Source organism: Chrysemys picta, chromosome 5 (genome assembly GCF_011386835.1).
Source record: "Chrysemys picta bellii isolate R12L10 chromosome 5, ASM1138683v2, whole genome shotgun sequence".
Classification (NCBI taxonomy): Eukaryota; Metazoa; Chordata; order Testudines; family Emydidae; genus Chrysemys; species Chrysemys picta.
Window position 1 is genome coordinate 12,437,346 of NC_088795.1, and position 24,125 is coordinate 12,461,470.

Here is a 24,125-nt window from a genome sequence, read left to right on the forward strand (position 1 = left end):
CCACTGCCAGCCTAGGATTCTGTTCACCCAGGCAAGCAGCAGGCTGAGTGGGGCCGGCAGCCAGGACCCTGGCTGGCAGAAGCGTGCCAGTAAAAATTGGCTCGCGTGCCGCCTTTGGCATGCGTGCTGTAAGTTGCCGACCCCATATTAGAGAGACCATATGATGGTAAGATACAGAAAACTTTATCAGCATGAGTGTGGGATGGTCACACAGCATCACAAATCAGTGCCAGTAAATCCTCTAGACTCCACCAGCATACAATCTTGGACACAAATACAGGGAAAATGAACTAGCACGGAGAGGCTTTGTTCTTTCTCATTCTGTGAATCCCTGCACTGGAGAGCTAGCCTGCCTTGCGCTCTGTATATCCAACTTCTCAGGATTGAACAGAGGAAAATTCTAACTGGGGTTGGAAGTTTCTTGAAGTGATGTAAATTAGCTTGGTGCATACAGGACACATTATTCAACTGTTGTTTTTTCGGGTAGCCCAACTGACATTTTCATTTTCACTTTGGACTGACCAGACTACTCAATATATTTCAATAAAGGAAATATTTATTTTTAAAATACCATCATTACATAAATATTGCATTTTAGTACAGTAGAATTAGCAATGCCATTTATTTTCCAGGAACATGACAGTATGTCATACAATGAAGACATAAAATGTCCAAGGATGTTCAGAACGTTACTGTTCTTAAACCTTCAGCATAAATACCAAATATTTAAATTTCATATAAAATATTGAAGAACATTCATATCAAAAGACAGCCTTTTTATGGCTATAACAGTTTAGCTATGGCATGGAAGCCACATTTCCATGAAGATCACTTAACTAGTGTCTCCTTATCATAGTTATGTGAAACAGACAATGAATCAAACAGCTGATTGTGTCCAGACAACAGATTTCAGGACGGTAGCAAGTTCTTGTACTTGCTCCACCTGCCTTATTTTGTAATCCTGAATATTTGGCAGCGCCAGAATCTGAAGTCCTGGTTATTCACAAGCCAGGCACTGCACCCAGACACAGATTCACAGTGCTGTTCATCTTGACCTGCTCAGACTACCTGAGGCGATGAGTAGTTTAGAATGTGGATTGGATGAACAATGAGCTCTCTCTTGAGCCACTACTGCTCATAATCACTTCATGTAATCAGACAAATATGGACAGGGACAACTTCTCCAAAGACTGAGACTACCTGAATTGTTTGAGTTGTAACAGGACCCAAGACAGGGGCTTACCCCAAATACCTAGCTGCTGAATAAATTCAATAGCGACATATATTTGAATGAATAAATACATAAATAAGCCCAGGTTGTAATAACTCAGTGGAACGCGTGGAAGTTGAAGGAAGCGCAGGCTGGTCTATCAGACCTTCAAAAGAAGAGAGTTCATCATGGCTAGTTATCCAGCCTCGGGTTCCCATTGTCTCTCACACTGGTTTCCCCTTGTACACACAGGTAGTTTCTGTTGTAGTTCCTTGTTCATTTCCTCATCTTCACTCACAGCTTGGTAGATTGACTGCAACAGTCAGACAACAGAACACACATTACAAGTGACATCCGGAAAGACCTCACCTGGACTCACTTCTGCTCTTGCCTTTCCCCGCTCCAGGCTCTGAGCTTGCATTCCCTGTGCACTAGCCTCCAGCTGCCCTCCGTGGGCGCTGTGTGTGTCACAAGGAATAGGGACAGCGCTGATACATCTCATCAATGGCATTTAGTGGCAGGGACCCCACCAGGCACAGGTAGCACCAGGTTCATGGCGAAGAGTACAGACACTTATTTAAACTCGTTTTCCTACATGACACCTGGCTTAGTTTCTCCCCCTATAATGGAGCTGGACGGATTGGCCCAGCTTGGCCCCGCGGTTTGTAATGAGAAGTATCCACTGTTTAAGACTCAGTGGCCCATCTCGCCCCTTGTCCCTGCAACACGGACACCTGCTTCAGACCGAGTCTGCTGCCCACGCTCCCTGGAACACGGGCTGGGGTTCCGTCTGCTGCCTGCACTGACGGTCTGCGGTCCTGGCCGCTGGCCCCACTCATCCTGCTGCCGGCCTGGATAGACGGAACCTGGGGACGGCCGCGGGCTGAGTGGCGCTGGGGGCTGGGACCCTGGCTGGCAGGAGCTGTGGTCTGGGGTTCCGTCCACCGGCCCCTGCCAGCTGGGGTCCCTGCCGCTGCCCCGCTCAGCCCTCTGCCAGTCAGGGGTTCTGTCGAGGGGCCCCTGTAAATGTAAAATTTATTACTGGCACGCGAATCCTCGAAATTACTGAAGACTTGGCATGCCACTTCTCAAAGGTTGCCGACCGCTGCTCTAATATGTAATAAAACAGCAAGACTCCCATTTCCTTTCATGTATTTTGATAGAACTCAAAGACAGGGGCTTACCCAAAACACCTAGTTGCTGCATAGATTCAACAGCGACACACACTTGAATTAATAAATACATAAATAAGCACAGGTTGTAATAACTTAGTGGAATGTGTTGAAGTTGAATGAAGAGGCAGGGTGGGGGCTTTGGGGAGGGGGTGGAGTGGGGTGGGGGGATGGGGCAGGGGCTTTGGGGAAGGGGTGGAGTGCAGGGGCTGGAGTGGAGCAGGGGTGGGAAGACACGGGGGCGGAGGAAGGGCGGGAGCGATGGGGAAGAGGCGGAGCAGGGGCTGGAGCAGCACGCAGCTGCGTATTTTGCGTATGGGTAGGGACAGCCCTGGCATGACACAAGGAATAGCGGACAGTGATGATGCAGGTAAATCAATGGCATTTAGTGGCAGGGAGGGACCCCACCAGCCACAGGTAGCAGCCCAGTTTGATGGCTAAGAGCACAAACAAACATTATATGTGAACTGTTATGCTGGATGACTCGTGGGCTTTCTCACCCCATCATATAGCCTGGGCCCCAGAGGGCCACTGAGTCATAACCAATGGACAATTCTGATAAAATCGGGCCCATTGTCACTGCAACACCCACACCTGCTTCAGACTCAGTCTGCCGCTCCCTGGACAGCTCGTGCAATAGAGGGGGACCGACTGATTGAACAGAAGTTCGACACCGTGTAGAGTCAAGCATGAGGGTTTATTACGCACAGCGCTGGCGGAGTGTCACTTCGCTTATTAGGCTCAGTGAGACACGGCTAAACAATTGATTACAATAGATGATATAGGGTGCCAGTGGGCGGAGAGAAGCGACGGGGTGGAAGTTCCCGAGCCCCTGGATAGATTCTAGCGGCAAGACAAGATTAGCACAATAAGCCAATAGTCTAAAAGATGACATAATGGCTCCGCCCATAGCTCAGGTTAACATGTTTGCTAATACACAGGTGTTATCCCTCTAAATTCTCCGCTTGCAATGGGTAAGTTAAATCCTTATTTTCGGTCCATCGGAATGACGGTGTCTGCCAAGGCAGGTTGATCCACAGGTATCTTACTGGAGGGTTTTAAAGCAAAAAGAACATAGTAAACAGTGCACAGCAATGATAACTGTGTATGGGTTACCAATGCGCTTCCGTGAACTGGGACTGGCATCTGTGAGGGAGGATGGCATAACTCACACTATCATGTTAGGCCTCGCCCTGAACTCTGGTCGGCATCCGGGGAACATGAACCGTATTCTCTTCCTGAACCAGGGAGTAGCCTGCAAGGCTCCTCTCAGTGAGGTATGTGCCTATAACGCATGATTAGCCTCCCAATGCCTGCTCTCCACCTGGAGTTATGCTGCCTCACCTTTATGTGTAGATGAAACATACAAGGTTGTTCCCTGCTCATCCCAGCTTTTCTTTAGCCATGTATTGTCCATTGTTAACTAGGCCTCATGCCTCAGAGCAGGCTGTGGAATTTGGGCCTATGTGAAAGGTTCTTACCAGGGACTGTGGTCAAGATCTTATCTACACGTTATTGGGATTTTGGCCCTTTTCCGATGGGGCCCTGGCCACTGGCACAACACAAACAGCGACACCCCTAGGGTAGGTACCTGTTCAGGATCTTGGTGACGATCAGCTTGACCCAGCGCGCGGTGGGATCCAGACAGACTTTCTTGCCGTGTTTCGTGGTGGCTCTGCGGGGAGGCGGAGGGGAGAGCGGGGTGAGCGGGGGGTTGGCAGGGCGAGGAGGGGGTGCAGGCTGCGGGGGGGGGGGCAGCAGGGTCCGGACACTTACATGACTTCTTGCACCCCGCAGTGGGGCCCCTCGGGGATCAGCTCCACGTTGGCGATGCGCTTGGGGTGGATCAACGCGGCCTGGGTCTGCAGGCACTGGCACTGCAGCTCGCCGGTCATAGGGGCATCTTCTAGGGGAGGGGGAGGAAGACTCAGCTCCTGCCGGCGGCCCGGGGACACCCCACACCTGGGTCCCATCCATCCCCCCGGGATTCCCCGCATACGGCTGGCTCCCAGACACCTGGGTCCCATCCATCCTTCCAAGTGTAAGGGGACTGTTGTCCCCTTACTAAAACTCAGTGAGGGTTTTTTTTTGGTTGGCTAAGTCCCAGTGCCAAAAGAAAGGGGAAGAGTTGATGGGAAATCAGGACCCTGAGACTGACAGTCCCCAGGGGCAATGGGGAGAGGCCAATGCTCCAGGTCAGCCTGATTGACAGGGCGGGCAGCTAATCAGGGAGTCAGGAGACCAGAGTCCCATCCTCCGTGTGAGCTGGAATTGCCTGGGGCAGAGAGTGGGGCAGAGCTACGGAGAGAGCAGGGGCCCGAGCTGAGCTGGGGAGCAGAGCTGGGAGGATTCACAGGGCCAGAACAGCAGCCCAGGAAGCCGGTCGGAGCTGGGAGCAGAGTCACAGAAGCAGCCCACAGAGCAGACCTGTCCTGGGGGCAGAGCTGTAGCAGCCAGAGGGGCCGGAGAAGCAGCCCAGGGGGCTGGAGGCAGAGCAGCCGCCCTGCTGAGGCCGAGTGGAGCCGGAGCTAGAACCGTGGAGCTGGGGCTGGAGCTGGAGCCGTCTGGAGCGGGGTGCGGTGAGCAACTGGAGCCAGCCAGCGGCACTGACATCCCAGAGACACTGGTTGTGATGTCCCCTGCCACAGAGCCGGGTGATGTGTTTGCCTTTAACCTCCCCCATTTTTCCTTATTCTTTTAAAAATTAATTGCTGGTTAAATACATTGTATTTGCTTTACATTGTATGGAATGCCCAGTGGGTCGGGGAGGTGCCCAGTGCAGAGAGGGTACCCCAAGGTGGGGACACCCTAGCGCCTGTCCCAGGTGACCACAGCAGTCTTGGGGATCAGGGACCCCAGGAATCCTGGGCCCAGCCTTGTCGGGGGGTTACAAGGACTCTGCCAGACCGGGGAGTGCAAGGGGTGTCCTCCAGGGCAGGGAGGCCTCTAGGTAAAGGAAGTGGGAGCGACTAGCCCATTTCACGGGTAGTGCAGAAGCCAGGAAAGCTCCCCACAATAGCGGGACCATCCCTCCTCTTACATAATCCCCAGTGGGAAGCGAGACTCCCCCAGCCCGGGTCCCGGGACCACCCCGGCGCAGCGAGCCCCTTACCCTGGCACAGCGCGGCGCAGGCCAGCAGCAGCAGCAGCAGGGGGCTGCCGGGGGCGAAGCTCCGGGGGCGGCTCATGGTCCGGGCTGGCGGCGGAGGCTGGTGCTGGGGATCTGGGCTCGGCTCAGCTCTGAGCCTCCGCAGCGCCCCGCAGCCGCTTTTATCCCCGCGGGGACCCGGCCGGGAAATTCCCGGGGCAGAGGGGGCGGAGCGGCCGGAGAAATCCGCTTCAGCCGGGCCCCGCCTGCCCCGGCCCCGCGCCAAGGGCTGGGCTCGGGGATCGGCCGGGGGGCCGGGGTCCCCGCCCGGAACCCCAAATCCGGACACCTTCCCCCCGGAGCAGCGATCCACACCCCGTGCCCGGCACGCCCTGCCCTGCCCTGCCCTGCCAGGGGCGGTTTCCCTTGAATGTTGATAACCGAGTTCCCTAAGACCGAGAGCTTCGTGGCTCGATATTCCTGTTGAATTACAAACACACGCGGCTGTGGCCGCGCGGCGGGGCAGCCCGTGTGCCCCTGGGCGAGGGAGGCCGGCTCGGGCCATGGGCTGCCCGTGTGCTTTGGACGAGCTATTTCAGGCTAAAGAGGAAGGCGCCGTGGCCCAAATTCTTACAACGACGCCGGGGTGGGGGAATGGCCGGAGCAGAGAGCGGGACGGGTCCCGCCCGCTTCTTCTCCTGCCCCAGTCTCCCTCGCTGCTCCGGCCAGTTCCCGGCTCTCCCTGGGGTGCAGCGCCCATCGCTGCTCCAGTTCCGCGCACAGCTCTGCCCGAGGCTGCTGTTACTCCCTTTGGGAGACTGGTTCACTTCTCGGGAAACCCCGCACTGCCTTAGCCCCAGCGACCCGCCCCAGCAGCGTTATCTGCTGGGAAGCAGGAGGGCCCCTGCTTTCTCGGGGTTATCATTAGTACGCAGCAATCTCCAGGCTTGCGAAACACTGAAAAACTTCCACAGTCCAGGGGCAGCTAAGACAGCAACTTGGCAGTCAGCTGTTACGTTATCCCCGGGGCGCCGAGCAGGAACTCGTATTTCACTGTTGACTATCGGCGCCAACAACACTCCACTTCTGGATCATCGCCTCTGACTGACAGCAAGCCAGGGACAAATCACCCAGTGAGAGTCTCATGACTATGTATTTACATACACTAACTTAACCGTGAGTGAGACCTTCTGTGTCTCCAGTCTGAAAGCGAGAGCACTTCGGGACAATTCTTGCTCTGGCAACCATATGGGGCAAATGGAGAAGCCGTGAAAATGACCAGACACTCAGAACAGTGTGATCTCTGGGAACTGCAACACACGCAAACAAAGAAGCGGCTATGCAGAAAACCCAGGACATAGGTCATTAAGCATCTTAAATAGGAAGCAATTGTGAGGCTGTTTTTTTTTTCTGTTCAAAGTACAGACGCCTCTCAACCAAGTCAGTCCACAAAAGAAATGGAGCCCGATTCTGCAGTCCGTAGGCAAAACTTCCCTCTGCAGTTAGTGGGAGCTTCCCCTAAGAGCTGCAAGATCCGCCCCATATCACCCAAGCTTCCGAAAGAAAAATGTGCCCCAAGGGGCATTCTCTGCCCAGAACTCCAAACCCGGGAGCGGCGCTGCGTGTGGGTGTGGAACTGCTCTCAAGTGTGCTCTGTCCCGGGGAAGGCGATGCTCGCCTAGTGACAATCCCGGTCCTCCTACCAAAGCAGGCACAGCTGTTAATGCAATGCTGGGCGAGGTCTGTCACCGGCACAGAGCGCCAGAGGGGTGTTTTACAGGTCAAAACCATCGTCTTGGGTTCGGTGTTTCCCACTAGTCCCTGTGTTCCCGGTTGTGCCATTATTTGGCAGGAGGAGAAAAAGTGACAGAATTCAAGGAATATTTTCGGCCCGCGGATCTTCGGTTGATTTTTCTTTGTGCAGCAAGTAGGCTGTGAAAATCCATTTTCTCCCTTTACAAATGACAAACCGATAGCAGCTCTGTGCTAAGCCCCTGTCCCGCTGCAGTTATAAGGGAGGGCGAAACTCCCTTTCCCTTCCGAGCGGCCAGGGTTTCACCATGGCCTTCACTTGGTGTTTTAGGTGGACAAGGGACACAGAAACAACTGCTTCTTCGATGTCCCCCCAGCAGGTAGCACGCATAACCCATCCAGAGCGCTGTTGGTGGGAGGTTCTGAAGGGTGCCTGTGGGGTCACCTCCCGGCACGGGTGGCAAAGCCGCTTGTTGAAATCCCAGCTGGTTTCCCGATATGGCCCCACTTTCTCCTTTGTTTGGCCAGCTGGAGAATGTGCTTTAGCATCCCAACGGTGTGGATTATAACATGCCGTGGGGGTGCATTTGCCTGTGGCCCTTCCATTGGTGTTTCTGTGCAGCGCGAAAAATGCCTCGTGGATCACCTATTCCCTGAAACCAGCCCGCTCCCATCAGCTCCCGGGGAGCCCTGCTAAAGGAGTTTGCTCTGTCACGTCTGTGAAGGGAAGAGCTTGACATCTCCGAGTGTGTATGTGCACCCTGGGGCGGGCAGGGGTGATTTCCAGTTCCACCGGATCACCCTGCAATTCTGCTCACGCCAGTGTGCTGGCAACAGACGTGTAGCCCGTGGGTCGGGCTACTAGCCACCCACAGACGTGCCCGTTGGCGTCAGTGGAAAGGCACCACACCCGTTAGTACCACTGGATTGGGTAGGACGGGGCAGTGTGTGGGGGGGGGTCCTACCCCTTTCAGGAACACCGGCTCTTCCAGCTCAAGCAAGCCTGGGCTCAATGAAGGACCCCCCCTGCCCCGCCCGAGCCCGGGCTGCTTGGGGAGGGAAGGGAAGCTGGGGCGGACTGACTGGAAGCCGTGTAGGCTCCCGGGGACCTTTCTTTGCTGACTCAGCTCGGGGACTCTGGACCAGGGCTCGGAGCGCCTTATGAGCTGCTGGTAAGACGGTGCCTTCCCTGCGACTTCCTAAAGGAGAGGGCTAGGTGTGTTGTTAGTTAGCCCCAGCTTCCCCCTTTACAACGGGTAACACACAGCTGCCCTGCAATTAGAGTGACCCTGTTCAAAATCACTGCAGAACACACAGACTAACTGCCTGGGGACATTGGTTGCAGGGCTGTTGCAGCTGTACTGGTCCCAGGGTAGGAAAGAGAGAAGTTTGGTAAAACGACAACTTTTTATTGCACCAAATTCTGTTGAAAGGACAAGCTTTTGAGCTTCTCCGAGCTCTTCTTTAGGTAGGTCTGGAGCAGTGGTTCCCAAACTGGGGTTCGTGAACTCTTGGGGGTTCCTGAAATGTTACAGGGAGTTCTCGGGGGAAAAAATTCCCTAATGGCGGACAGAGCTGTCCCTAGGGACCCCGGACAGCAGGGGGGCGGCAGTCCTGAGCCCCTGGACGTCCAAGAGCTAAGCAGATCAAAGCAAGCATATCTATCACACTGAGGAGAATTAAACTTCAAGACTCCTTATTAGAAATGGAAAGGGAGTGGATATTTGTTGCTGTTTTTAAAATTAAATCGTGAGCTAGTATTGTTTTTAAAATGATCATGAAGAACAAGTTTAAGTTTGTTGTAACGTGCGTTGTTTGCCTGGACTGCTCAAGACCTGAATGCTTGTGTAGGAGGAAGTCTTTGAGTTGACTTCTTAAATACCTTCATGCTGTTTCACATCTGATACTCCTTGATGAAATATAGGAGCCTTGTCTTATAACAGACTTATTCATAGACTCATAGACTCATAGACTTTAAGGTCAGAAGGGACCATTATGATCATCTGGTCTGACCCCCTGCATGATGCAGGCCACAAAGCCGTCCTTACTCTTTCCCTTGACTCTGCTGTTGAAGTCCCCAAATCCTGTGGCTTAGAGACTTCAATTAGCAGAGAATCCTCCAGCTAGCGACCCCTGCCCCATGCTGCGGAGGAAGGCGAAAAACCTCCAGGGCCTCTGCCAATCTACCCTGGAGGAAAATTCCTTCCCGACCCCAAATATGGCGATCAGTAAAACCCCGAGCACGTAGGCAAGATTCTCCAGCCTGACCCTCGTTAGCCATTATACTATTTACCTGCCATAGCACGGTATTCCTTTGACTAAAATAATGTTTTTCCATTTAAACCATTCCCTCCATAAACTTATCTAGCTTAATCTTAAAACCAGACAGGTCCTTCGCCCCCACCGTTTCCCTCGGAAGGCTGTTCCAATATTTCACCCCTCTGACCGTCAGAAACCTTCATCTAATTTCAAGCCTAAACTTCCCCACGGCCAGTTTATATCCATTCGCTCGTGTCCACATTAGTACACTAAGCTGGAATAATTCCTCTCCCTCCCTGGTATTTATCCCTCTGATATATTTAAAGAGTCTATGAGTCTATAATTTATACTCAGGTAAAGGAGAAAATCCCTGGAAATATTCATTTTTAGGAGGAGGTTCACGAGACTTGACATTTTAGTGAAAGAGGTTCACAGGTTGTTAAAGTTTGGGAACCACTGGTCTGGAGGATAAAGTAGAGTGTCCAAGCTAAATACGAGGTGGGACAGATTGCTAAGCATAAGGCATTAACACATGTTGTAAGAGATGACTTAAAATGAAGTGGGCAATAACACTTCTGCGGTTTTAGGACTATGGAGAGTGATTTTAGGCAGCAGGTTTGTTCCAAGCTGTTGTAATGGACCATGAAACCAGCATCTCTGTTAAATCGATGGTTTTTAGTATCCAGCAGTTATGAATTTAAGTTCCCAGGCTTGCCTTTTGAACGTGTTGTGCAGGTTTCCTTGATGAGCCTAGGAATGTTAAGTCATATCTCTACTGGCTATATTCTGGCTATAGTCTGCTTGCTGTAACTCCTTCTTGGCTCTAAGAAAATAGTAAAAGACTATGATGAAAGGGGATGAACATAGTGCTGATTTGTTTACAGAGTGCTAAACAGCATGGGCATGATCTCATCTTACGCCCAGTTCACTGATGTGTTCAGGAGTAACTCTAGTAGAATCAGTGGAATTACCCTGATGTAAAACTGGTGTAAGTGAGAAGAGAATCAGTCCCCATGATTGGTGGAATAGATGCCAGGCAAGAAAATGCCAGGGGAATACGTGTTTGCAGTGTGTTGGTTCCAGGATATTAGAGAGACAAGGTGTGTGAGGTAACATCTTTTATTGAACCAACTTCTGTTGGTGAAAGACAAGCTTTTGAACTACACAGAGCTCTACTGGTCTGGGAAAAGTAACTAGAGTGATATAAGGTGGAAGGATTGTTTAGCAGAAGAAGTTTGACATATTGTAAGGAACCAGAGGACATAAAAAAGGCAAATTATTGTAATAAACCAGTGTCTTTATCAAGACTGTGATTTTTAGTGTCTAGTGAAGTGATAAATGTAACCTCGCAGGCTCATCTTTTTGATGTTGCTGTGTAGATGTAGATTTCCTTTTAGGCTGAGGACTGAGAGGTCAGCTACGGAGTAATCACTTTGTGAAAAGTGTTTGCCCAGCAGTGATGTGGTGTTTTTGTCTCCTTTTTCCTCTGTGCGTTTGACAGCATTGCAATGTGGCTTTGCCCACATAATTATTGTGGAATAAATAGCAAATGGAATCATTACCCAAGACTTGAGCTTTCTTACAAATACGGTGGTATATCAAAGCAGTGAAATAGAGGGTTTTAAAGCCCCTTAATTTACTGTTCTCTTCTGCACCAAATTACCTATTGTGCTTTACAGTGGTGCAGTAAGAAGCAAAATTTGCCTAAAATAAGACTTACATGAGTTGTGGGAAATGTAAATGAAAAACTTAATTCAGTGGCATGGTTGAGTCTCCAGATTATTAGACTAAGACTGTGATCCTGCAAAGACTTAATCTTCTGTACTGTGACTAATCCCAGCGGACTCAGTGGAACTACTCAGTGTGTCAAGTTAAACCTGGACAAGTCTTTGTATGGTCAGGACATCTTCATAGTACCAGGAGAATTAGTATTAATACCCCCTAGCTCTTGTTTTGGGCTCTTCATCGACTTGGTCAATGGAGACAAAGACTTGCTCATGCTCACCCATCAGGCCAGAGCTAGAACCCAGAGCTTGAGTCCCAATCCAATGCTCTAACCCATAGGCAGCACTGTCCCCTATCAGTCCTGTGGCAGGGCCTAAGAACCCCAGCAGGGATCTGGGTTTAATTTGCTGTGATCTGCGCTGCACAAACACATGAGGAAGGGAAGGCTCTGGCCCCAAAGAGCTTAAAATCCAAGTATAAAACAGTAAAAATAACAGTGGTGAAGTCAATGGGAGTGGTGGGTTTTCAACACCTGTGAACATCAGGCCTTGTTTCAACACAACATGAACCCACGTGCTTAACTTTAAGCTTGTAGGTCAGCAGAGTAAGTCAGTCAACTCCCACTGAAGTCAATGGGAGTTAAGCATGTGCTTGAGTGCTTTGCTGAATCGGGGCCCAAACATCTCCCCCAATATCCTCAGCGCTACCAATCTTCCTGTGTAACAGAAGCCAGTTCTCCTTGATTCCTTCTTTCTAGTGCCTTAACCACACAAACATCTTTCCTCTTGAATGATCCTGTTCTCGGTCATGCTTGTTTAATGCTTTGCACGTCCCCTGGGACTCCTGGGTGAAGTGGGTGTCCCAAAGGGACCGACCTGCTCCTGACGGGAGCACAAAGATGACAATGACAAATGTGCTCTGGATTTAACCCTTCTGAATATTGCTTTCCAAAGGCCTCTTTTCCTGCTCCTTTCCTTGTGGCCCCGGAGAGAGGCACACGCCTGTGCTGGGGGGAAATGGGCTTTTGGACATAGCGTGGGGGCTGCTGACTTCAACATGGCTCAAGCGAGATGCACAAAGTCATCTCCAACTCGGGGCACTCAGCCTTATTCAGTCAGGAGTGTAGCCTAGATCACATGACTGTGGCGTGTCGCTTTAAGGGTTCCCTGGTGCTGATTTGCGAGGCAGGGAGACCAGCCCGGACTGTGGGCCCCACTCTTGCGGGCAGTCCCCGCAGTGCGCCGGTGGGGCTGCGAAGCGAGAGGCACTCACAGCTGGGAGCTCAGCGCAGCAAGGCGGCGGCAGTGCTTAATTCCTAATGAAAGAGGTACCGGGGCTCCAGCAATGTTTGTGCTTTAGCAACAGGGCCGCCGGGGGGGACAAGTGGGGCAATTTGCCCCAGGCCCCGGGCTCCGCATGGGTCCCGCGAGCCCTGGCCCGGCGGCGGTCCGGGTCTTGGGCGGCATTTCGGCGGCGGGGGCCCTTCAGTGCTGCCGAAGACGCGGAGCAACTGAACCCCCCCGCCCCCCGCCGCCCAAATGCCGCCGAAGACCCGGCCCGCCACCGGGTGAGTACAAGCGCCGCAGCCAGCGCCGGAATCCAAGGAGCTGCCCCGAAGTCCGGGACTGTCGGCGGCAGCTGCTCAATCGTTGCCGCGGTCTCCGGCGGCATTTCGGCAGAGGATCCCTCCTCCGCGGCAGCGATCGCGCTGCCTCCAAAGACAGCGGCGGGACTTGGGCGGCAGCTCCTTGGGATCGGGCCCCGCGGTGCCTAAAGCCGGCGCTGGCCACAGCTCCCCCGCTTTGCCCCGGGCCCCCGAATCCTCTGGGCGGCCCTGCACAGCAAACCCAGCGGTGCTGGGCTATGGACTGTCAAACCCAGCGGTGCTGGGCTATGGACTGTCAAACCCAGCGGTGCTGGGACTCCGCCCTGGCAAAAATGAAGCACCGGGAGGTGCCGGCGGGCCCCGAGCCTGAAAGTCTCGGGTTGGCAAGTTCAGACCAGCCCAACCCTCGGACTGGTAGTCAGGTCCCGTGTGGGTCAGGCTGTGAGGCTCCAAACCCCACCATGGCACAGGCGGTCTAGTAGAGCCACGCCGCAAGCCTCCCATTGGCTTCAGCGGGAGCAGGAGCGGCCCCAGGCCGGGGGTTCGGCCCAAATTCCACAAGGAAGCAGCACTTGATCTTCCACCCACTAAATTATATGTCCATGGACGATGTAGTGAATCTGTGCCTATGGGGCTAACACTTCCTTCTGGGAATATCCTCCATGAGACGCAGGTAGGATGGAACCAGGTAAAGGGGCACAGCGCTTTTACAAATGTCTACAGTTAAACCCCCCAACCCCCTTTTTTATTTACTGCTAGAGCATGCACATGCCCTGAGAATTACTTTATATATAAAGCGAGTGTCTTCTGGGCTCTGTCCTTGGCGCTGTCTTGTTTCCTAGAACAGCAAAGAATCATTATGTGCCTGATCTTGCAGGGCGCTTTAAGCACATGCGTAGTCTCAAGGCAAGTTAAGCAAACGTGCAAGTCCTTGCAGCTTTCATAGCCACAAACCACTTTCCGAGGCTGAATTTCCCTTCACAATGAGGTGTGCAGATGATGAGTTTAAATATTGCAACTCTGGACCCAAGAGTCTGTTGAATGCAGACAAACATTACATAAAATAGGAAAGGGGATGAAGCTTGGAGGCAGGTGTGTATCCTACCAATTCCCACCCACACCACACTTTCCCCGGGATCCCACTGGGACAGATACATGGACATGAACACTTAACTGAGTTGAAGACTCAAACCACTTTTAATCAGAAAATATTTTAGTGCAGTACAATTTGTAATACCACTTCTACACAGAACATGACAGTATGTCATACAATGCAGACATAAAATGTCCAAGGATGTTCAGAACGTTACTGTTCTTAAACCTTCAGCATAAATACCAAATATTTAAATTGCATAGAAATAATTTAACACATCAAAACAGACCCCTAAAGAGTTTGCAGAAACGACAGCTAGTGACCGGAAGCCACATTTTTATAGAAAAGCAATCTTTATGAAAGGAGAATAGCTGCTAGTCTGTTTCACCTAGCCAAGCAAATGATTCTGTGTCCCAGGGATATGTGCCTTGGCAACACATTTCAGGAGTGTAACAACTTACGGTGCTTGTTCTAATTGGATTTCACTTTGTAATCTTACACATTTGGCTCAATGCTGGGCAGCTCCAGGATCTGAAACTCTGATTATTCACAACCCAGCAGGCATCCTGCACATGCCCCATGTGAAAGGCACAGCTCCACAGTACTCCCACCTTGAGCTGCTCAGAGGATCCCAGGGGAGGGGCTATTTGGAATGTGTATTAGATTAATCACAAGCCAACTCTTGAACCACTACTGCAGCATTATCCCTTCAGGTGATCAGGAAGATCTAAGGTGCTTAACAAAAAAACTACCTAGCCATTGAAGAGCTATACAGAGATGAATTAATAAATATATAAATAAGCCCAGGTTGTAATAACTCAGTGGAACGCGTGGAAGTTGAATGGAGCGCAGGCTGGTCTATCAGACCTTCAAAAGAAGAGAGTTCATCATGGCTAGTTATCCAGCCTCGGGCTCCCATTGTCTCTCACACTGGTTTCCCCTTGTACACACAGGTAGTTTCTGTTGTAGTTCCTTGTTCATGTCCTCTTCTCCCCTCACAGCTTGGTCGATTTACTGCAACAGTCAGACAACAGAACACACGTTACAAGTGACATCCGGAAAGACCTCACCTGGACTCACTTCTGCTCTTGCCTTTCCCCGCTCCAGGCTCTGAGCTTGCATTCCCTGTGCACTAGCCTCCAGCTGCCCTCCGTGGGCGCTGTGTGTGTCACAAGGAATAGGGACAGCGCTGATACATCTCATCAATGGCATTTAGTGGCAGGGACCCCACCAGGTACGGGTAGCAGCCCGGGTTAATGGCGAAGAGTACAGACACTTATTTAAACTCGTTTTCCTACATGACACCTGGGCTTAGTTTCTCCCCCTATAATGGAGCTGGACGGATTGGCCCAGCTTGGCCCCGCCGTTTGTAATGAGAAGTATCCACCGGTTAAGACTCAGTGGCCCCTCTCGCCCCTTGTCCCTGCAACACGGACACCGGCTTCAGACCGAGTCTGCTGCCCACGCTCCCATGACACGGGACAACGGGCGTTAGAGCTGCACCCACGGGCCGCTGGCACAACACAAACAGACACACCCCCCGGGCACGTACCTGTTCAGGATCTTGGTGATGATCAGCTTGACCCAGCGCGCGGTGGGCTCCAGACAGACTTTCATGCCTTGCTTCGTGGTGGCTCTGCGGGGAGGCGGAGGGGAGAGCGGGGTGAGCGGGGGGTTGGCGGGGCGGGGAGGGGGCGCAGGCTGGGTGGGGGGGGCAGCAGGGCCCCGACACTTACATGACTTCTGGCACCCCGCAGTGGGGTCCCTCGGGGATCAGCTCCACGTTGGCGATGTGCTTGGGGTGGATCACCGCCGTCTCGGTCTGCAGGCACTGGCACCGCAGCTCGCCGGCCATGGGGGCAGCTGCCCGGGAAGGGGGAGAAAGACTCAGCTCCTGCCGGCGGCCAGATACTCTGCAGGGGGGCGGCCGGGAGACACCCCTCGCCCCACACCCTGGGTCTGACCCATGCCCCCGGCCCGGGCCTTCCCCGCATCCGGCCGGCTCTCGGACACCTGGGTCCCTTCCATCCCCCGGGACTCCCCGCATCCGGCCGGCTCTCGGACACCTGGGTCCCTTCCATCCTTCCCGAGACTCCCCGCATGCGGCCGGCTCTCGGACACCTGGGTCCGATCCGTCCTTCCAAGCCCCAGTGGGAAGCGAGACTCCCCCAACCCGGGTCCCGGGGCCACCCCGGCGCAGCGAGCCCCTTACCCCGGCACAGCGCGGCGCAGGCCAGCAGCAGCAGCAGCAGCAGGGGGCTGCCGGGGGCGAGGCTCCGGGGGCGGCTCATGGTCCGGGCTGGCGGCGGAGGCTGGTGCTGGGGATCTGGGCTCGGCTCAGCTCTGAGCCTCCGCAGCGCCCCGCAGCCGCTTTTATCCCCGCGGGGACCCGGCCGGGACATTCCCGGGGCAGAGGGGGAGGAGCGGTCGGAGAAATCCGCTTCAGCCGGGCCCCGCCTGCCCCGGCCCCGCGCCAAGGGCTGGGCTCGGGGATCCCGCCTGGAGCCACCAGGGCGCCCCGAGCGGAGCGGCCGCAGCTCCCGGGTCCCGTCGCTCCCGGCTCCTCAGCCAGGTGACAAACCGCTGGGAGCTGCGGGGAGGGGCCGCTGCTTTAGCTCCATGGGGAGAGGCAGCGGCTGCCCCTGCAGCTCCCAGCTGTTTGCAGCTGCCTCTTCCCAGAGCACAGCGCCCAGCTTGCCGGCTCCCGCAGCTGCCCTGCAGGGGGGGGGGGGGGTTGGGCCTTCAGGGCAAGGCGCATCCCAAGACCCCGCTCCCTGCAGGGCTGAAGCCCCAAGCCCTGATGCGCCTCCTGTGGGGCTGAAGGTCTGAGCCCCGGCAGGTGCGACCTGGCTCTTGAACTTCTGAAGATTGTCACATGCAGCTGGAAGGGTCGGACAGTTTGGCCCCTGTCCTAGCCAGGGAATCGCCCTGGGGGGGGGGGAGGGGACGGGAACTGGGCGCACCACCAACCTGGGGGGTCTGAAATATGCACAGTCCTGTGATTTCTAAGCTTGAGGGGGGAATGAAGACATAGTTCAGCCCAGAATCCTGCTGGAGTTTGTGTCCTTCAAACTCCTTCAGTTCCAAACCCTGAGCAAAGTGTCACTTCTCTGGTGGGGGTGAGGAGAGCTCTGGGGTCAGTCTGGAGAAGGATTTCCTTGTACACACGTCATGTTACTGCCGGATTCATGTGTAATGATAACAACAGAGGCTGCCTTGCAGTGCGGAGAGGCAGACCCTGTACCCCTGTGTAACGAAGGCCGGGTCAGACCCGCATAGTGCACAGAGGGTTTGGCCTGTGTGCATCGGCTAAAGGTGATGACACCATGTATCAAATTCTGCCCTTGGTTACAGTGAAGCCAGGCCGGGGGAACAGGTGTAGCGGGGGGCAGATTTGTCCCTCGTGTTTAATGTGCTGTCTCCATCCAACTCCCTCCTCAGGCTAGTTCCTGGGATCTTAACGCCTCTTGCTGCTCACTCAGTGGCATAGCTCTTTATTAGGCCTCTAATGCTCCCTCTTTAAACTAGTTCACTTATTGTAACACTCCACAGTCAATCTGCACCATCGGCATGATTTTATCAAGCAGTCTGAGCCCTGTATTTTAACATGACTCTACAGTTTTGTTTTTAAATCTGCAGGCTGACGCTCTCCATAATTTTTTACAGGAAAGGGGAAGCTGAGAATGTAACATGACAGCGACATTCGGGAGGTCATGTATTTATCGGCACAGTGAGCTGTTAAATTAATCCAGGGGTCTTCCTCCGCCATTTAATGAGGAGCTCATATTTCACTGTTCTCTATGGAAGCTAAAACTGCATATCTGGTTTATTGCAAATGACTGAAAGCACATAGTAGGAGGGGGGAAATCATTCATCCCAGGTCATTGACATAACCTTATTATTCATTTAAATTACACTAATGCCTAAAATGTAATTTACCAGTGAGTGAACTGTCTATCTAATCAGACAGCTATGGCAGCCCTAAACATTTCTCGCTCTGCAACCTTATGGGCAACTTACAGAAACACCTGACAATTACCACACATTCAAAACCGTGGGGAACATACACACAAGTAGCTGTGCACCAAATAAAACCCCCATGAATGATGCTATTAAGCATCTTCCAAAGCGAGAGCAATTCTGAGAGTCGTGTGGGTCTTTCTGCCAACCCAGTTTATGATATTTGGCAACGTGTGTCAAGTGTGTTCCTTTGGTAACATTTTCAATTTCATTTTCTTTATGCAGCATATAGGCTGTGCGAACAGCTCTTCTCCCATTTCAAAATAACAAATCAATAGCAGGTCTGTTCTGGGGCTCAATCCAGGTCCAATTAAAATTAACAGCAAAACTCCCTTTGGTTTCAAGTAGGAGCAGAATGGGCCAGTGGGCAAAATCCCGGCTTCATTGAAATCAGTGGCAAGACTCTCATAGACATCAATGGGGTCAGGGTTTCACCATTGACTTTAGTTGGTGCTTTAGGTGGACAAAGAATGCAGAAACAATTGATGCTTAAATGGAGCAGGTCTTATTTTTAGTTTAATTTCGTGAAAGCTTTTGGATGATCCATTTTGGGCCTATTCTGGCCACAGTAATTACAGCGGGTAGAGCAGTGTAGCCCACTTTCTTAAATGTTTCTTGCAGAGGGGGAATTTTGGCATATAGAATGATTTATGCCCTGTAGCAGGAACAGAACTTTAAAGTCCCGCAAGCAGCAGTTTATGCCCCATAGCAGGTATGACGACAAAATTATGTCAGAAATTAATAATAATTACTGCATTAGGTAACTTAGCTAATGCACTAGACATGCAAATCATACAAAGCTGAAATCACAAAAAGCGTCAAGCAAAACTATTTATTGTCCTGCTTTTGCATTTAGTAAGTGATATATTTTGTGATAAAAGAATAGCTGAGAATTCTAGTATATGACAAAATGCTCTTTACGTTTAAACTTAAACATAACCAAGCCACGTGTAGTGGAATCTATTTTTGCTAGGAATTGTGAAACAGTCTGTCACTTTTAATAAAATAACCATGCTACTTCCAAATCTTGGACAATGGGATATTCCCTAGTGAGACCAGAGTTCAGTATGGGACTTTGTCTTTTAATGGAATAACTGTAGTTCCAGCAACAGCTTTGTAATGTCTCACACAGCTGAACAGAAAGTTGGCAAAACCTATTTTGACATGAGTTACAGTCCTTGCTGGACAGTTCCCATCCCATGTGGGACAAAATTGCCAGTGCATTTTTTAAAGGAAAAATCATTCTTACTACGTCAACTGACACTTACTTACTAGAAGGTTCATCCTGAAAAAATGGTGTCACTACTTGCCTTTTGGTGAATTCCAATATGATTCAGCATTAGTTCATCAGCGCTTCTGTTTAAGATACATTCATTTTTTAAAGGTGAAGTTGAGCTTCAACTCCAGGAATGAAGTAATCTTAACTCACGAAAGAGGTAGCAGCCACTCATTGCATGAAGGAGCTAAAAGACACCCTTGGGATAGCTTAATTACATCTAGAAGGAAGACCTCCTTGATCAGCAAACATGACTTGTCAGCCAACATGTAACTTCAGCAATATTATTCAGGGAGTAGGAGCCTATTTCCTCAGTCACTTCCAGTTCACTTTCCTGTGTTGTAACTAATTAAACCCATTTGTCGTAATGCAAGGCAGAAGGACAATTATACGTGTCAGAATGTCTTAATCCTGTGACAAAGTGTCTGACTTGCCCAAGAATTGGGCCTGAAAGTTAAATCTGCCCTGAACTAGTTTTGAGGCCTTGCACCAACACCTACCACACACTGAATGACAGAGAAATTAGAGATGTACTGAGAGTGCAAAAATGGTGAATAAACATTTGCTTGAACTGAATTCCCTTCAGCCGGCCTTATGCCCATTCTGCGTTCGCTTTCCATGACCGTTGGACAATAAGATTGCAGATTTTACTGATGTGCAAGGAAGAAGAATGTGCGATGTGGGGGTGTTTACACCAGTAGGGCTTGTGTAATCCACTAGGGAGTGTGTGTTACAGGTCCCCCCGCTCCGGCCATGCCCCATCTACATAGGATAGGAGTCTGCTACAGGCCTAGCTAAGGGGCTGTAGCTCAAGCTGCTGTAGCTCATGGCTTTTAGCTCTGAAGATCCCAGGTCCAACACCTGGGTGGTGCTGCTCCTACATGGCAAGACAACCTACTTAACGCAGACAGGCTCTTCTTGTTACCCCTCCACTTCACAGCTGACTGTCTCGGCACCTCTGCAAGCCCTAGCAAAGGCTCAGTCATGGGGACAGAGGGATGGAAAGAGGAGACAATCTTCACTATGAAGAGGGGAACAGGATCTGAGAGGGGCCAACAACTTTTTTTTATGACGGACACCTACATTTATCTATTGTCTTTCCATTTTTCCCAGGAGGCAGCTACCCAGTCCTTCCCCCAGCTTGCCTCAAACCTGCTGGAATCTGATCTTGTGGGTTTTCTGCTTCAAAGACATTTGTGTACATTTTCATTACACATCTGGGGTGAAATCCTGCCCTACTGAAGCAAATGGCAAAATTCCTGTTGACTTAGGGCCTGGATTCCAACCCATGAGGGCTCCATGGGGCCAGAAAGTTTGTCTTTTTATTTTTTACTCCATGTTTCTATGGCACCTACCAGAATGGGGCCCTTCACAGTGGTTTCGAGGTGCTACTGCAATAATAATAATGATTAATAATTAATAATAAGAGTTTTCAGATAAGGAACCTTCAAATCATTTGAGACTCACTCATCCCAATGTAACCCAGGTTCACACTTCGGGTTAGGCGCTGTTCACAAAATTAAATAGAAACCACAACTGAGTGGTCATCCGGAAAGAGTGAACTCCTTCCAGGGTGAGAGCTGCATGACACTAGAAAATTATCTGCACACCATCTAGATTCTAAAACTGGGATTAGCTCATGGCTAGACTCTTCCACTATATAATTAGAATGTATGCATATGCTTGGTTACACAGCCAGGAGATGGTGAAAGATGAGAGCGACTGGGTGGTTCAGTGTCTATTAAAGCAGTGAGAAGCGGTGAATACATTAATCTCTTGTATCGGTAAAATTGGCACAGCAAAGGTCAGTGGATCAGATTTCATGCTCAGACATGCTGAAGTGTCTGAAACAGGGAAGACCACAGGAACGGGAGTAACCACACAGGCATGCGTCTTCATAAGGGGATAGCGTGTCAACTGCTAGAAATGATGACACAGAGAGGGCAAAATGAATGTTCTAATCAAAGAGTAAATGTGCAAGCCACATTTTCCACTTCTCAGTAATTTGTTTCATGTTGCTGTCACACTCTGGATGGGGAATGAAGTCTTTTTTTTTTAGGGCGTCAGAAAGCAGCTGTGCTAACTTTGTTCGTCCTTGACACAGGACAAGGTAGGGCCTGTCCCTGTTCCCAGTAAGTGAATGCCGTTGTAGTGGACACTTCGGGTATCCTTAGAAGAACACAGCCAAAGCAGTGTTGGGCTGGATTTTCAAAACGACTCAGCTCCCACTTAGACACCTAGATGGTCAGATTTCCAAAAGTGTTCTGCCCTCCGCGGATCCACTGGAGTTTCTGGATAATGGGCACTTTAAACACAAGGGGAGAGCCCAGATTTTCCAAACAGGAGCTGCCATGTGATGAATTCCATTGAAAAGGTGGCCCATAGCTCTTTGAAATACAGGCCATGGATTTTTTTAACCGTGCCTAAAATTATGATCCTAACTATATATTTAGTTGCCTGTATTAAGTAACTTGTTTTTCAAAATTGCTGAATGAGCACCCAGCATTAACTTCAGTTGACACCAGAGTTTGCCCGAAGTGCTCTATTTTTTTCAGGTGTGGTTCTGAACGGCAACACCAACAGCATCGTGGATAGGCATCTATTCCAGTCTTCTATTCATAGAGTTCTCCTCAGCCACTGCGCTTCAGCCTGGGTTGGAATCTTTCATCCTGGCCTATCCACCATTAACAGTGCTGCCATCCCAGGCTCTGGAAACAGAGCAAAAAGCCACAATTTGTCATATCCATCTATTCCCAAATTTACTCAAACATTTAAAAACCTGTGTTCATAAGAAAAAACTGGCTGGATAGCCCAGTAGAACAAAGCCCTCTCTTTATCCAGTGATCAGGTCAGCGTCTACACACTTCTCCTTTTGCTGAACTCAAAAGAGCATCTCTAGGGATGAGAGGACAGTCTCCACGTCTAGTCCAGCCTTCGTTTTTTGCAGATACAGTCAATATTGCTGGTGGTCTTTCTGATCTGAGCACTAACAGGCTATCAGGTGCCCCGTTTAATTTCTACAATGTGTGTTTCATTGGTTAAGTGTGTGTGTGTGTGTGTTGATGCCATCTGTAGGTCAGACCTGCTCAAGTGCGCGTAACTATGTCGCTCGCTCTTGACTGCAACCCCAGAAGGCCTAATCCATAGTATGAACACCACAGCTGACCAACGCTCTTCTTTAGCTACCAGGGACAGGGGCTCTGTGGTGTTGAAGTCAACGTTCCTGGCTTCAGTCTGGGATACGCCATGTGTGTCGTTTAGCTGATGCCGGCAGGGTCTGTTGTGTGCAGCCACACAGCGTATTGCAGCCCCCTCTATTGTGTTCTGTCCCTTGCGGTGTTCGACCATTGCTTTCACACAGGGGCTTAGTCTTGTTTCACAGGCTGATACCTAAAGTGGTTTCCAAGTTTTCCTGTTGCATCCACCCTCTCTTGCTGATGGCCAGAGCTGCCTGCAAAGTGTCTGTCCTCTACTGTTCAGCTCGTCTTTCCTTGGCCAATGTGTGCAGGAATAGAGAGCTACAGTGTATGCGCCTCTTCTCCTCCAGTGCAGGGACTTTCTGGGGGAGATGGCTCTTACAGTCTGACTATTAGTTACTTGTATTGAGGTGCTGCCTAGGAACCCCAATCATGGACCAGCCCCCCATTGTGCCAGGTAGTGTACAGACCCACAACAAGAAGACAATCGCTGCTCCAAAGATTTTATGTAATCTGTTCCCCTAATTCATTAGTTTTTGTAGTGGGGTGGTCACCCCGCTCTGGCCCTGAAGGGGTTAAAGCAGCCCTGGAGAGGGCTGTGGCTGGAACTGGGCTGATTGGAAAAGCGGCCACAGCTGTGGCCAGCTCAGTCAGGGCCCAGCTGGCCCTGTAAGAGGGCTGAGGGCCAGAGACTAAAAACACACTCGCTCTAGCTCCTTAGAGAGAGAGAGAAGGACCGGGCTGCCTGGGAGGCTGAGGAGGGTATCTAGGGTGGAGCTGTGCTGGGGAAGGGCAGAGGGAGCTGCGTAGCTCCAGCCTAGCAGAGCCCCAGGCTGCAGGCCGAGTTCAGGGCCCACAAAAGGTCCTGGGGCTGCAGAGGGGCGGCCCAGAGATAGGCGGAGGCAGGTGGTCCAATCCCCACTTGGCAATGATGAGTGGTTTACAGACTGCCGTCTGCCCCAGTGAGCGGCGGCTAAATGGAGACTGGCAGTAGCCACTGAGGCGAGGTGGGGATAGGGGGCTGGGGGTTCCCCTGGGAGGGGAGACCCAGAGTGAGGGGGTACATGCGGTGGGCAGAACCCTGGGCAAAGGACACCGGGGTCTGGGAAGGACACAGAGCTAGCAGCAGGCGAGACACCGGCCTGCAGAGGGCGCTCTGGGCTGGAAGAGCTAATTCCCAGGACGACCAACAGGAGGCGCCACGCTGGTGAGTCTCAATCTTGCTACAGTGTTAAACCCCTATGTACAGTACAGCAGAACAGTCAACACCGTGGCGTTGCCAACCAGTGATGTAATGAATGCAGACTGCTAGAATAGCTTGTCTATAGGCCACAGTTCCTGTTGGGACAATCAAATGTCTGAACTTTCCATAACGCAAAACAACCCCCTCAAGTCAGAGGCCCTGGGAGGCTGCTTGACCCACTTTATGAACCCACGCTGTAACTTGGCACCACGGTGGTTTGCTCAGGAGAGAGTCAGCCTGAAGAGCAGGTGTGTTGCATGCCAGGGCTGAGATGCGTAAGCAGAGTTTGCCCCTCCTTTATTCAGATTGGATCTGGCCAAAGGCAGTTCTGTTAAATACCTCGCTTTCATGGAGGAGTCAGACGCATTTAGAGAAAAAAAGTATGTGGCTCAGAGAGGGAAAGTATTGCTCTTCTGAACTGGGTGCAGCATTAGAAGTGTTTGTGTCAGAGAGAACGGAAGTAGGGGTGTAGGTGGGAGAGTTG

The 24,125-nt window shown here is 51.5% G+C and overlaps 1 protein-coding gene across 5 annotated transcripts; it reads right to left on the reverse strand.

The window, feature by feature from the left end:
• Positions 1-3,060: 3,060 nt before the first annotated feature.
• LOC101939634 (growth-regulated alpha protein-like) lies at positions 3,061-16,341 on the reverse strand. Of its 5 annotated transcripts, XM_065595919.1 has the most exons (5): positions 5,495-5,627; positions 4,810-5,076; positions 4,159-4,285; positions 3,974-4,057; positions 3,061-3,430 (listed from the first exon to the last, which is right to left on the reverse strand). In XM_065595919.1, exons 2-5 carry the CDS (start codon positions 5,063-5,065, stop codon positions 3,370-3,372), a joined length of 528 nt encoding a protein of 175 aa, XP_065451991.1. In that variant the 5' UTR covers positions 5,066-5,076; positions 5,495-5,627; the 3' UTR covers positions 3,061-3,369. The 5 variants fall into 5 exon arrangements, with proteins under 5 accessions (XP_065451991.1, XP_065451992.1, XP_065451993.1 ...); XM_065595920.1 differs by lacking the exons at positions 4,810-5,076; positions 5,495-5,627 and adding an exon at positions 16,118-16,322; XM_065595921.1 differs by lacking the exons at positions 3,974-4,057; positions 4,159-4,285; positions 4,810-5,076; positions 5,495-5,627 and adding exons at positions 15,458-15,541; positions 15,642-15,768; positions 16,118-16,322.
• Between the last annotated feature and the right edge of the window lie 7,784 nt (positions 16,342-24,125).

What these genes read in the sequence shown, in the direction of transcription:
- LOC101939634 (XM_065595919.1), bottom strand. Translation starts at nt 5,065, where the DNA reads ATGGGGGAGGTTAAAGGCAAACACATCACCCGGCTCTGTGGCAGGGGA. An exon ending in CAGCTCTGCCCCCAGGACAG is followed by an intron (nt 4,286 to 4,809) that starts GTCTGCTCTGTG and finishes CTCCCCTAGAAG; the next exon opens with ATGCCCCTATGACCGGCGAG. An exon ending in TGCGGGGTGCAAGAAGTCAT is followed by an intron (nt 4,058 to 4,158) that starts GTAAGTGTCCGG and finishes GCCTCCCCGCAG; the next exon opens with AGCCACCACGAAACACGGCA.